Below are 12293 nucleotides of genomic sequence, written 5' to 3'. Positions count from 1 at the left end.
ACTTGAATGAATTACTTTTCATGTTTCTCAAATTCAGAAAGGATATACTAGGTGACAAAACCTTATTTTCCATACCCATGGAAGCTATAGTTCAAAGAATTGCTGGCCTCCAAGACAAAGAGCTCAGATTTCTTTCCCTGGCTATAGGAGATTGTCATTTCTCCAAGCAAATGGGGCTGAAGTCCAGGAACCATTTTATCAGAGGATGCTTCTTTTTATGATATTGCTCTCACAATACAACGTCATGGTGCTGTGGTACATGGTGGGTACGAGGTTGGGATTTACAGCCAAGGAACTCTTACTCCCATCTGGCTCTGATGCTTACCAGCAGTGTGGACCTTTTACAAAAGGTCTGTTTCCTCAACTGCAAAAAATGGAGATAATAATACCTTCCTATCCTCCTTACATTTTTTTCCCGTAAGCATTAGATAAGATAAGGCAGATAAGGTCCTCACATATAACAGGTGCTCAATAACCTGTAGCTAAGGATTGATCAGATAATGGTGACAAGAACAAGGAAAGAGGCAGAGGAGGGTAGAGCGTGTGTTAGGTCCGTTACCTACCATAGCAGACGAGTGTGTAGTACTTGGCATAGTCGCTGAAACTTGCTGTGTAATATTGGCACCTTTTTTTCCTTAGATGGCAAGTAATGCACTTCTTGCTTGGAGAATGGCTTCCAATGCTAATTCTGGAGGGAAATGAAAATAAAACTAAAAGCTGAAATTTTGAGATTGTATTTATCAAAATGTACTACTCTGTGCAAAATGACTGATTTACATATTAACATCAAGCTCACTATTTTTCTGTTGCCAATATCATTTAAAGTAAAGGGAGAATCACAGTATTTTGATTCATCTGATCTTCAATCCCTCTTTGCCTGAATAGGCACAGACGTTGAGGGAGAAGCCCTCAGCGGTTTTCTGGCGGTGGGAGAAATATCTAGCACCTCAAATGGGAGCGAGGTAGTCACTTCTCATAGCTATCAATCTCTTACTTTACAAAGTGGTTGAGAATGCACAGTTCTTTCATGTCCCATGTACCATCTCTCTCCCATCTGCTCAAAGCAAGTCATGTTAAAAGAAATCACACATTACAGGAATAAACACAATGCATGGTATACAGTAGTAACTTGATGAATGTGTGTTACATGAATTTTCTCAATTACCTCTAAATTTAGTTGAAATGTTTAATGCCATGTTTATATCAGCATTAAAATTTCTTAATTTTTCTTTTTGAAAACGTTTGGTTAGCTAGTATGTTAGGGCATATATTTTTATAGTGATGTAGTATACACATTCTCTGAATATTTTAATTCATAAATTAATTTTATTACATTTAAGCTTTTTAAAAATATTTTACACATTCTGAGGACTCTGATAGATTTTTATTCAAATTTCAATATATAAGAATATTAGAATGAATTGACATAAATTACCTATAGATATTTCTTCTTCCAGGGTAGCCTTCAAATTCATTGCTAGAATAAAACCTGAAAATACATTCAGAAGTTACCAGATAATTATTGATGGCTAAATGGTGATAGAATTGTTAATATAATACTAATATAGTAAACAATATAGTCTGACTTTAATGGAATGAAGCAATTAATTGGCGCTTATGTACACAAATTGCTGCTGTTCATACTTCTGAATTTTATGTACATACTCTGACTTATACATATATAAAATATATTTACACAAATATATTTATTAATTATAGGAGAAATATTAAATTATGTTGAGTACTCTTTTTTGGTTAAGCTAGGATGTTTGATTAATATCACCTCTTTCCTTTCCATAATTAAGTTTACTGATTTCTTTGTGCTATACTATTTAATTTTGTCTATGATTTTGAATATGTTTAGTACTCTTGCCTGGAAAATCCCATGGACGGAGGAGCCTGGTGGGCTGCAGTCCATGGGGTCGCTAAGAGTCGGACACGACTGAGCGACTTCACTTTCACTTTTCACTTTCATGCATTAGGGAAGGAAATGGCAACCCACTCCAGTGTTCTTGCCTGGAGAATCCCAGGGACAGGGGAGCCTGGTGGGCTGCCGTCTATGGGGTCGCACAGAATCGGACACGACTGAAGCAACATAGCAGCAGCAGCAGAATTTATTTTACAGAAGCACTGACAGCAGATCACTTTTTTATAAATCAGGAAACTCATCTACCCAAGGATACCACACAAAGGGGCATGCTAATTTACCCAGAAGCAAAACAAGTCACAAGAGAGCATGCTTGTTATGTAAGTATCTCGGTCCCAGTTCTAATCTGTCTTAAGAAAGTGGGAAATCCAATTTAATGCGCATGATTTTCTCCTCTGTGAGTTCATCTGAATATAACAAAATAAGTGACATTTAATTTTTGGGAAGAGCACAATAAAGTGTTAAAAGTTTTAGGTTTGGTTTCTTATTTTTAATTCTCAGAACTTTTCATTCACCCAAGTACTTGTATATCCTCACTGAAATAACGACTTTGTTATTCCCAGTAAAAGGCACCAGTGTGCGCGTTCATTGTGTCTGAATCTTTGGGACTCCATGGACTGTAGCCACCAGGCTCTCTGTCCATGGGATTTTCTAGGTGAGAATACGGAAGTGGGTTGCCATTTCCTCTTCCAGGGGATTTTCCAGCCCATGGATAGAACTTGTGTCTTCTGCATTGGCAAGTGGATTCTTTAGCACTGAGTCATCTGGGAAAACCCCCAGTAAGAGGAAAATGCAACAGAATACACCTGATTCCTACTATTAACTTTACCTTCTAAACCAGCATCCTGCTAAATGTCTTACTGACTTCATAGGACTCCAAACATCACTATACTCGCTTTTCCCACATCATCTCAAAGTACCTATGAATAAACTACTCAGATTTTTCCAAACTGCCTCCTACAGTTTTTTTGTTATGTCAAAGGTTTCACAATTGTCTTTGTCTCTAACACTTAGAACAGAGTCCACATTCCCTCTTTCCCTTCCCTTTTCCCTCACAGCCACTGACTTACCTTTTCAGCCTCTGTCTCTCTTCACTGTCTGTCTACCCTTCCTTTCATTCATTTAACTATTTTGTGCCAGGCACTATCCCATGTTCCAAAGATTTTAAAAAAATGGAGACACAGTTTTCTCTCGGAGTCTGCATTTCATTGCCACTATTCTAGTTCAGGCTTCTGTCCCCTCAGGCCTAGATTATGACCATACCAGGGTCTTCCTGCCTTCAGTTTTCCCCTACCTCCTAAATATATTATTCCTGAAATCTCCCATTAGGTTTTATCTTGTCACTCATCTTACACGGGCAGTTTTAATGGCTGCTCCATGTAATGGCTAAACTCCTTTGCTGACAGTTCAAAGAATTCCATGGATTGGCAACAGGTTTCTAAAAAATTTTATCCAGTGAAGCTGGATTAATTATCTTCCTCTTTTGCTCTTAGAATTCAAGCTAACGGCAGGGAAGTTACAAGAGAGTGCCCTAGATTTGGACTTTATTAGAAGTAAAGGGGGAAAAAAAACTACACATTCTTGATTAGAGATGTTTGATCAAAAATGCTTATTTTAAGATGGTCTATTTAGATAGTACACAGGATGGACTGAAAAGAAAAGACCTAGAAGAAATAAGCCCCATGTTGAGGTTAATAATAAGAATCTTAGATTTAATATACTTTAGGTTTAAATCCTAGTTCTACCACTAACTATGTAGCCTTGCCCAAGTTAATTAAATTTCCAAGTATCAGCTTTCTCATCTGTAAAACTGGGATTATCATTTCTACTTTATATTATGTGGTACACAGCAATCACTTAAATAATAGCTATTACAGATAATAATCTCAAACGTATACAACAATGAATCACTGCAAGAATGTTTCTTATCAAGGAGCTGCCCTCTGGACTTCTGAACCTAGCTTATTGCTTCAAGTGCTAGAGGGAAAATTTGTCTTTAGGACCAGTTACTATTTTAAAACTTTTATACTTTTAATGTAATTATATACCAACAATCAGAAGAGAAATAACCACCTACTAAATGTTCTTTCCAAAAAAGGAAATTGTGTTGACTAATTATTAAAGAATGTGTAATTTAATGAAACCACAGCTGTCTGAACTACACTTTAGAATAAGTAACAAAAATGCTCTTAACTGAAAGCAATGGTGCTATAGATTTCATCCATCCATCAGTGCCAATTAAAACCTGAATGGTGCATCAAGCTTCATGCAATACTTACAGTGAATCCTGTGTTACTCTGAATATATTTATGGCCTCCCACTTGCCACTTGTAATTTGAATAGCATTTTCCTATAAAAAGACAAACATTATGTTGTGTGAAGCTGAGCGTTATTTGAGCAACCTCAAGTGAATGATCTTTCAGGAGATAAATCTTGGAAGGAACATACCACAGTGTCTTTGATATAGTGAATATGTTTGTAGCCATCCTTGTCGCTAAATATTTTGTAGTATGAAATGGTATCATGGCTGAACACTGGTGTTGAAACAAAGAACTGAAAGAAATGAACAGAGGTTATGTTCAGGAGACAAACCAAACTAAAATGATTGATTTTTTAAAAGCCATGTGTAGTTACAAGTATCGGGACCACAAAGTCTTGCCTCCCTTTCCTTCCCGCACTCACACCCTAGATTCCTTCCTTTCAAATGGACAGCTTTTCTCGTGCTTCTAACAGGCACTTATACATTCCAACTACTGCTTAATTGCTACTACATATCCTTGGGTTTATATTGCTTAGTTTGAATTTCTGTATTCTGAGATTACGTGGTTTGACATAGTTAAAAAAAATTCACAAATGAATGTTGATGTTTAACCAAGTCAAACTTCAAAATGTTATATTTGACCAAAATGTGACTCTTCTGAATGCTGATAGCCTCTTTTAATTCTTGATTTGTTTGATATCAAGCACCTAATACTGATGATGCAATAAAGACATTTTAAAGATTAAAATATCACAAACTGCTAGTCACAGCTTTTAATGGCAGAAAGGGACTTCTGGACTTGAGAGAAAAATGTAACCAATAACAAGACAATGAAAGGTGTACTCCTTGAGCTTAGGGAACAGACCAAATCTCACTGTTCACCTCTGACCTCTTCCCAGGGCCCATGCTCATCACCTGTAGGGAACTGCTGAAGAACCTAAGGAGTTTCTGCCACAGGTCTAGTGTGTTCTGAACAGAGCAAGCTACAACTCAGCATCCTGAAAGGTACAGATAATTAAAGTCCTGTAAATGTCCTGACATCAGATTTTAGCTAGTAGTTTCTCCCATTAGAAAAAGAGACTCATTGTACATTTGCTGGTTTCCTTTCTTATCCTGGTCATTGGGTGGAGGAAGGATGGTAACGTGGTAAAGGGGCTCCATGAGGAAAGAGCTATTCTACATCATACAGAGTGGATATTCCCGCAAGTTATTCCAAACTAGATTTCTTAGCATGAGTGCTTCCACATGACAGTGTTAAAGCATTCAGATCCTTTACAATTGTCCAAGCAACAACAATCAAAAGACTACCAGTAGTTTCAGCTACCAACACCTAATTTGCTGACGCTCATCTTGCCGGGACACACTTTACAGCAAAATAACAAGGGAAGTAGTTGTAGGTATTTTTAATGATGATCCTATATGTAATCTGACATAATGTTTTTTAATAAAAGTCATGATTATGATTGAATGATATTAAAATGTAACTTTTTGATGTGGTATCTGTGGGGTCTAACTAGTGTCCCCCAAATGCTTTTCCACCTAACCCAGAAGATAACTGTTATGGATTGAATGTTTCTGTTCCCCCAAATTCATATATTGAAACTCAACCCCTATTAAGATGGTATTTGGTATCAAGAGGTGGGGGCCTTGGGAGGTAATTAGGATTCGATGAGGTCATAAGGGTACAGCTCCCACGAATGGGATTAGCCCATTTCCGAGAATTACCGGAGAGTGTCCTCCGCCTGCTCTGCTCTCCACCATGGGGGATACAACAAGAAGTTGACAGAAGAGAGCTCTCACCAGAACCTGACGATGCTGGCATCCTCACCTCAGACTTCTAGCCTCTGAAACTGTGAGAAATGACTTTCTGTTGTTTATAAGCCACTCAGTGTAGGATACATTGTTATAACAGCTCAAACAGAGTAGGATAATGACCTATTTGAAAATAGCATTTTCACAGGTGTAATCAAGGTTAAGAACTGAGATGCGATCATAGTGGATCCAAGTTGGCCCTAGAGCCAGTGATTGGTGTCCTCATCAGAAGAGATGAGGGTGCAAAGAGACCCAGGGGAGTAGGTCATGTGACGATGAAAGCAGGGGTGGGAGCTGGTGGAGCTCCAGCCAAGAAAGGCCAAGGATTGCCAGGAGACCAGAAGCTGGAAGAAGTGAGAAAGGATTCTTCCCTGGAGACATCTAACTATGGCCCCACCAACCCCTTGACTTTGGACTTCTAGCCTCCAGAATGATGAAAGAATGAATTTTTGTTGTTTTAAGCCAAGTTTGTGTAATTTTTTACAGATACCCTAGGAAACTAATATGGTGTCCTTATCTCTTTGGCATAAAATTGATGTTTTTAATAAAATAAAAAATGGAATAATGAGAAACTTCTGTCTCCTTACATGAGACACTAATCATAAGACCAGTTCTGGGAGGATTCTGGGTATTGACTCAGTGAAATTGAAAGCCATGAGGCCCCTGAATAGGAAATTCTGATTTGCAATTTTGTGGAAGGAATTTCATTAGTAGTGGCCTGAAAAATCATTCTTTCATTTTAGAACGAGGCTTCACCCTCTCAGCCAAGTGATTCCTTGTTAGTAAATACTTTACAGTGTCTCCCTCTCCCCATCAAGATGAAAGATGAAAATTGGCTCCACATTTTCTCAACCACTGTAATGGAACTGGGGTCACAAATACGATAAGGTACCTTAGTGAAAAAAATACTCACTTTACATCTGCAGAGAGTTAAGGAACTCTAAAAATGGCTTAGTTCCAGATTAAAATAGAAAATTTCATTTTCATTGAAAACAGAAAGTAAGAGGGCAGAACATTATGTTTCAAGATAGTAGAATCAGGCAAACAGGAAGAATATTTTTGTTAGGCAAAGACTGTTATCTTCTCTCCTTTAATTGCACACATCCAAGACAGATGCTTTAGATGAACAGGTAACTTGGGTGAGGTAAAGAGAGTGTAAAATATTTCCGCATTCACTCTGCCAGAGTGAGATCCATAATGCATCCTGAGTTAAGTGCTCTGGCAGCAAGTCACGCCTGGGCCCTAGATAACCACATGTCACTAGGTGGTCCTCAGTTTAACAAGACATCCTCACAGCTCCCTTTATCATGCTTAGATGTGCTGATAAACTCCTCATCTCTACTTACAAAGTCATTTAAAATATTTTTCTTGGAAGGTAAGATGATTTAACACCAGTTAATTTTTTGCCACAGATGGTAAATAACCTGCTTATGGAAGGCTGATGCCTAAACTGAGTCCATATTTAGTCAAAGGCACAGACTTTCAAGCATCGAGTAGAGCATCCATTTATCTAAGCCATAGGATTTCACCAACCACTTAAATGTGATGTGGTGTATGGCTTAATTATTTTTAAATGATTTAAATGTGGCTTTGCATTCTAAGCATTATGTATTTAGTATCTGTTCTTCACATTTTAATGATTAAATACTATTAATAGAGTCTTTGATTAAATCTTCCTTTTTTGTCTGCTCTCTACAGGACAAAAAAAAAAAAATTTGAAGTGAATTTGTTGTTATTTTTCTGATAAAATAGCAAAGAAGAAATTAGAACATTCCCCCCCAAGACACAATATCTCATGCAGAAGAAAAGGAAGTGACATTAAGAACTTCCTTATAGTTCTCAAGGAAGTACTTGCTAGTTCTCTGCCTGAATTAATAGGTTAACTGTCATTTAGTCTCTTTTCTAGTTCATAGGTGATCTCTGAAGGCCTTTTTCATTTTAAACCTCTTTGACAAATACTAAAGGAAAAACTGGTCTAAAAGTGCTCTTTAAAGTTATATTAATATGACTAGCCTATACACTTTATCTAAAACCCTCATAAATATTATTTGAACAGATGTCTGAAAAACAATATTTCTGGGTTACTTTTAGGTAATTTTATTAAGCCACTGGTTTGATTAGGGGTCAAAGGAAGCTATGCAGCACATTATGATATATGAGTTATGACTATACAAAGTCATGACTCCAAAAAGCTTGTCAGGGCTTATAAAATCTAATGAATGGCCCCCTTGAAAATAGCTGCCTTGGGGAAGTGTGAACTTACTCTTGAAAATTCACTTCAAAAAATTTTCCACAATTCTTCTAATATTCAGAAAGTTAATGACTATTGGATACATTTGGAGAAATTGAGATTAGTACACAGGAAAACTAATTTTTTCCATTAGAATTCTAAAACTATAGACACTATAATGATCTAGTGTAAAATCATATTTTACACTAGATACATATTTCATTTATTCACTAGATTTATTTTGGCATGATTTTTGATTTAATGTAGAGACCTCATTCTCCCTCAAAGGGCATGTATGTGCTTCCACTGAGGGTATTTAAAACAATGTTCTAAAACTTTAGAAGTCAATTCATTCATTCATTCAGCTGTTGTTTGCTGGGATTACAAGACTGATGCTATACAGACTATGAAAATTTACAAGATAAAATTGTCCTCAACCTGCTTATAAACAGATTTCAAAAGATGTGTTTTAAAGCATTTCAGAGTGTTCCGAATGGTGCCAGTATTTTCAGAATAAAGGTGTATGGATTCCTAAGATCATGTCTTTGATAAGATTGCTGGTATCATGGTTTATCTATTTGTAAAATCACATCATTCATATTACTTTATAGAAACTCTAGCTATATCATTATCATGGAGAACACAACTAAAGATATTTGCAAGTATTCTTTCTTCTCTCATTCTTTACAGGAAATCTCTATAATGACAGTGAACTTATAAATTAAAATTTTCCCTTTTCTCAAGTTTTCAAATGCTGATCTAAGAATTATCTTTCTGGAAGGCAAGCTTCTGGTTGACCTAGAATCCAAAAAATTTAGAAAATCCTGTTCTTTCACTGACTTCTTCCTTTTTTCCTGTTACTTATACAATGTTAAAGAGTGAAATAAAATAGGATTTTCTTTTTCTTTTTTTTTTCTGAATTACACACTTATCCTTGTTACCTTGTTACGTGGTGCTAGTGGTAAAGAATCTGCCTGCCAATGCAGAAGACATAAGAGATGCTGATTTTATCCCTGGGTTGGAAGGATCCCCTGGAGGAGGGCAGGGCAACCCACTCCAGTATTCTTGCCTGGAAAATTCCATGGGTAGAGGAGCCTGATGGGCTACAGTCCATAGGGTCAAAAAGAGTTGGACATAACTGAAGTGACTTAGCCTGCACCCATGTACACTTATTTACATAAAAAAATAAAGTAATAACTATTCTCTAGTTAGGGGCTTCCCTGGTGGCATAGACAGTAAGAATCTGCCTGCAATATGGGAGACTGGGGTTCAATCCCTGGGTCAGGAGGATCCCCTGGAGAAGGAAATGACTATCCACTCCAGTATTCTTGCCTGGAGAAGACCATGGACAGAGGAACCTGGTGGGCTACAGTCCATGGGAATGCAAAGAGTTGGATAAGACTGAGCGACTAACACAACAAAATTCTCTTAATGAATAAAACTGAAGTACCTTTAACTGAAGATAGAAAGTAAATATATGTAAGCTAAAATTGCTGGATCTAGGAAAGTATACAAAAAATAATTTTCAATACCTGAAGATGTTTACTTCACTCTCCATCTTAATTTAAATTTTTATAAGACTTAACGTCTCAGAATTTACCTCTGAATTCTTTATTGTCCCTTGTCTTGGGTTAATGTGTTAAACTATATGAGTTTCTTTTTTCTTTGCATGTGTCCAAATCTCAGAAGTAGTCTTTCTTTTTTTTACCCAAATGTTAGTTGAATTCAATGCCATATTTGTGATAAATGGTAGCATCCATATAATATTCATTTATTATTTGTCTTATTTTGTGTTCTTCATATAAGATATAAGATACAATTGATGTTTTCCTAAAACACAATTTAGTTTTACACAAAAATCCTTAAAAATCACTGAATAAATCTATCCAAAATAATCCAGATATATATGATTACAAATTGTAACAAAACACACACTTCCCTAACTGATACCACTTTACTTAAAAACTAGAATAAATATGGGTATGTATGAAATTAATCTACTCACTTATTTATATAAAATATAATGAGAGGTAGGGTTGTCTCTAAACCAAGGATACCAAATGTAATTATTTTCCCTGGATTCAAATGGCTAAAAGTTATCAAGATTATTTTAAGTAAATCAGGGACTGTGTTCCCTTTTGAAAAATGATATTTATTACCTTTTTAAAGAAGCAATATTAATTATAGATATCAGAGAGTTGGTTGAAAAAGTTAAGAAATGAACATGAGGTATATGATTCATTCTCAATAGAATTCTAAATATATAGACATTAAAATTGTCTGGCACAAAATTGCTGAAGGGATCACTACCTTTGTGTCTTTTACCTTGTTATTTTTCTATAAAATCAAGTAGTGCCAGTTTGCATACATTTCAAATAGTCCTTTAATAGCTGAGAATTTAATTAAAAGATAAGGAAAAGATAGCAATCATACTCCACCAGCCCATCCAGTTCTGCTTTCTTCTATATGCTCCTGGGTCTAAGAGGAGAGAAAAAAAAAAAAAAAAAAAAAAAAAAAAAAAGATCAAATGAAACATAGTATTAAGAGGACAGTTTTTTACTCTGGACAGTTGAACAAGTTAAGCTGGCTGGTCAGAGTGTACTACTGTTAGTCAACCAACTACACACTTGAGTTGAAGATGACTAAATTCAAAATCTTATGCAACATCACTATTGCATACATACGGATGATCTGAGGGCTGTATCTTATTGCAAATCATTCATAATTCTGGTTAAATTTTCCACAAGTCAGTGACTGGAATTATAACAATATCCATGGAGACCTACCACAAACCAAACTGTTGTCATTTAGGTAAAAAGGCATTTCCCAGTGGAATTTAGGTTAATTTTTTTTTCTTTCCTCAATCTTATAAAGTATCTATAAATCTTAAAATTTGCATTGAATCTTATTTTTGGTATATACTTGACTGAAGCCATGAAATTAAAAGACGCTTACTCCTTGGAAGGAAAGTTATGACCAACCTAGATAGCATATTCAAAAGCAGAGGCATTACTTTGCCAACAAAGGTCCATCTAGTCAAGGCTATGGTTTTTCCAGTGGTCATGTATAGATGTGAGAGTTGGACTGTGAAGAAGGCTGAGCGCTGAAGAATTGATGCTTTTGAACTGTGGTGTTGGAGAAGGCTCTTAAGAGTTCCTTGGACTGCAAGGAGATCCAACCAGTCCATTCTGAAGGAGATCAGCCCTGGGATTTCTTTGGAAGAAATGATGCTAAAGCTGAAACTCCAGTACTTTGGCCACCTCATGCGAAGAGTTGACTCATTGGAAAAGACTCTGACGCTGGGAGGGGTTGGGGGCAGGAGGAGAAGGGGACAACAGAGGATGAGATGGCTGGATGGCATCACTGACTCGATGGACGTGAGTCTCAGTGAACTCCGGGAGTTGGTGATGGACAGAGAGGTCTGGCGTGCTGTGATTCATGGGATCGCAAAGAGTCAGACATGACTGAGTGACTGAACTGAACTGAAGTGAACTGAGGATAGTACAACAAATTTATTGAACAAATACTTAATAAGCCTAAAAATGAATAGAATTTTATAAACAGTTAAATGAAAAGTATTCTAGATGGAATAAATAGCATAGAGATGAGGCTAGTTTAGAAAACCACAGGTGGCTCAGTATGGCTGAGTGGGGGCTGACTGTGGGAAAGAATTAGAAGATGAGGGAGAATGTAGGGGCATCAGCAAAATCTTGGAGAAAATTTTATGCCACAATTAGGAAATTTGGATTTCTCCAGTGGATAATAAATCCTTTGAAAGTTTTCAAAATCACAATTTGAAAAATATAATTGTGAACATGATAAGAGAAGAGATGAGAAGTGGGTAACATAGTGGGAGGCTTCCCTGGTGGCTCAGCAGTAAAAAATCTGCCTGCAATGCAGGAGATGTAGATTTGATCTCTGGGTTAGTAAGATGCCCTGGAGAAAGAAATGGCAACCCGCTCCAGTATTCTTGCCTGGAGAATTCCATGGACAGATGAGCCTGGCGGGTTACAGTCTTTGGGGGGTCACAAAAAAAGTCAGCCATGACTTAGCGACTAAATAAC

The 12293-nt window shown here is 36.7% G+C and overlaps 1 protein-coding gene across 1 annotated transcript in view; it reads right to left on the bottom strand.

Annotated features, from left to right (window-relative positions):
* The window catches only part of FAP (fibroblast activation protein alpha), a 76920-nt gene that overhangs the window by 28990 nt on the left and 35637 nt on the right, over window positions 1–12293 (bottom strand). The window contains exons 13-17 of the mRNA XM_055572415.1: window positions 10663–10707; window positions 4376–4480; window positions 4207–4277; window positions 1436–1489; window positions 564–688 (exon numbers count right to left, since the gene is read on the bottom strand). Of these exons, the coding sequence (XP_055428390.1) occupies window positions 564–688; window positions 1436–1489; window positions 4207–4277; window positions 4376–4480; window positions 10663–10707 (400 nt within the window). The remainder of the gene's footprint in view (window positions 1–563; window positions 689–1435; window positions 1490–4206; window positions 4278–4375; window positions 4481–10662; window positions 10708–12293) is intronic.

Source organism: Bubalus kerabau, chromosome 3, assembly GCF_029407905.1.
Source record: "Bubalus kerabau isolate K-KA32 ecotype Philippines breed swamp buffalo chromosome 3, PCC_UOA_SB_1v2, whole genome shotgun sequence".
Classification (NCBI taxonomy): Eukaryota; Metazoa; Chordata; class Mammalia; order Artiodactyla; family Bovidae; genus Bubalus; species Bubalus kerabau.
This window is presented reverse-complemented; position numbering and strand designations above follow the sequence as displayed.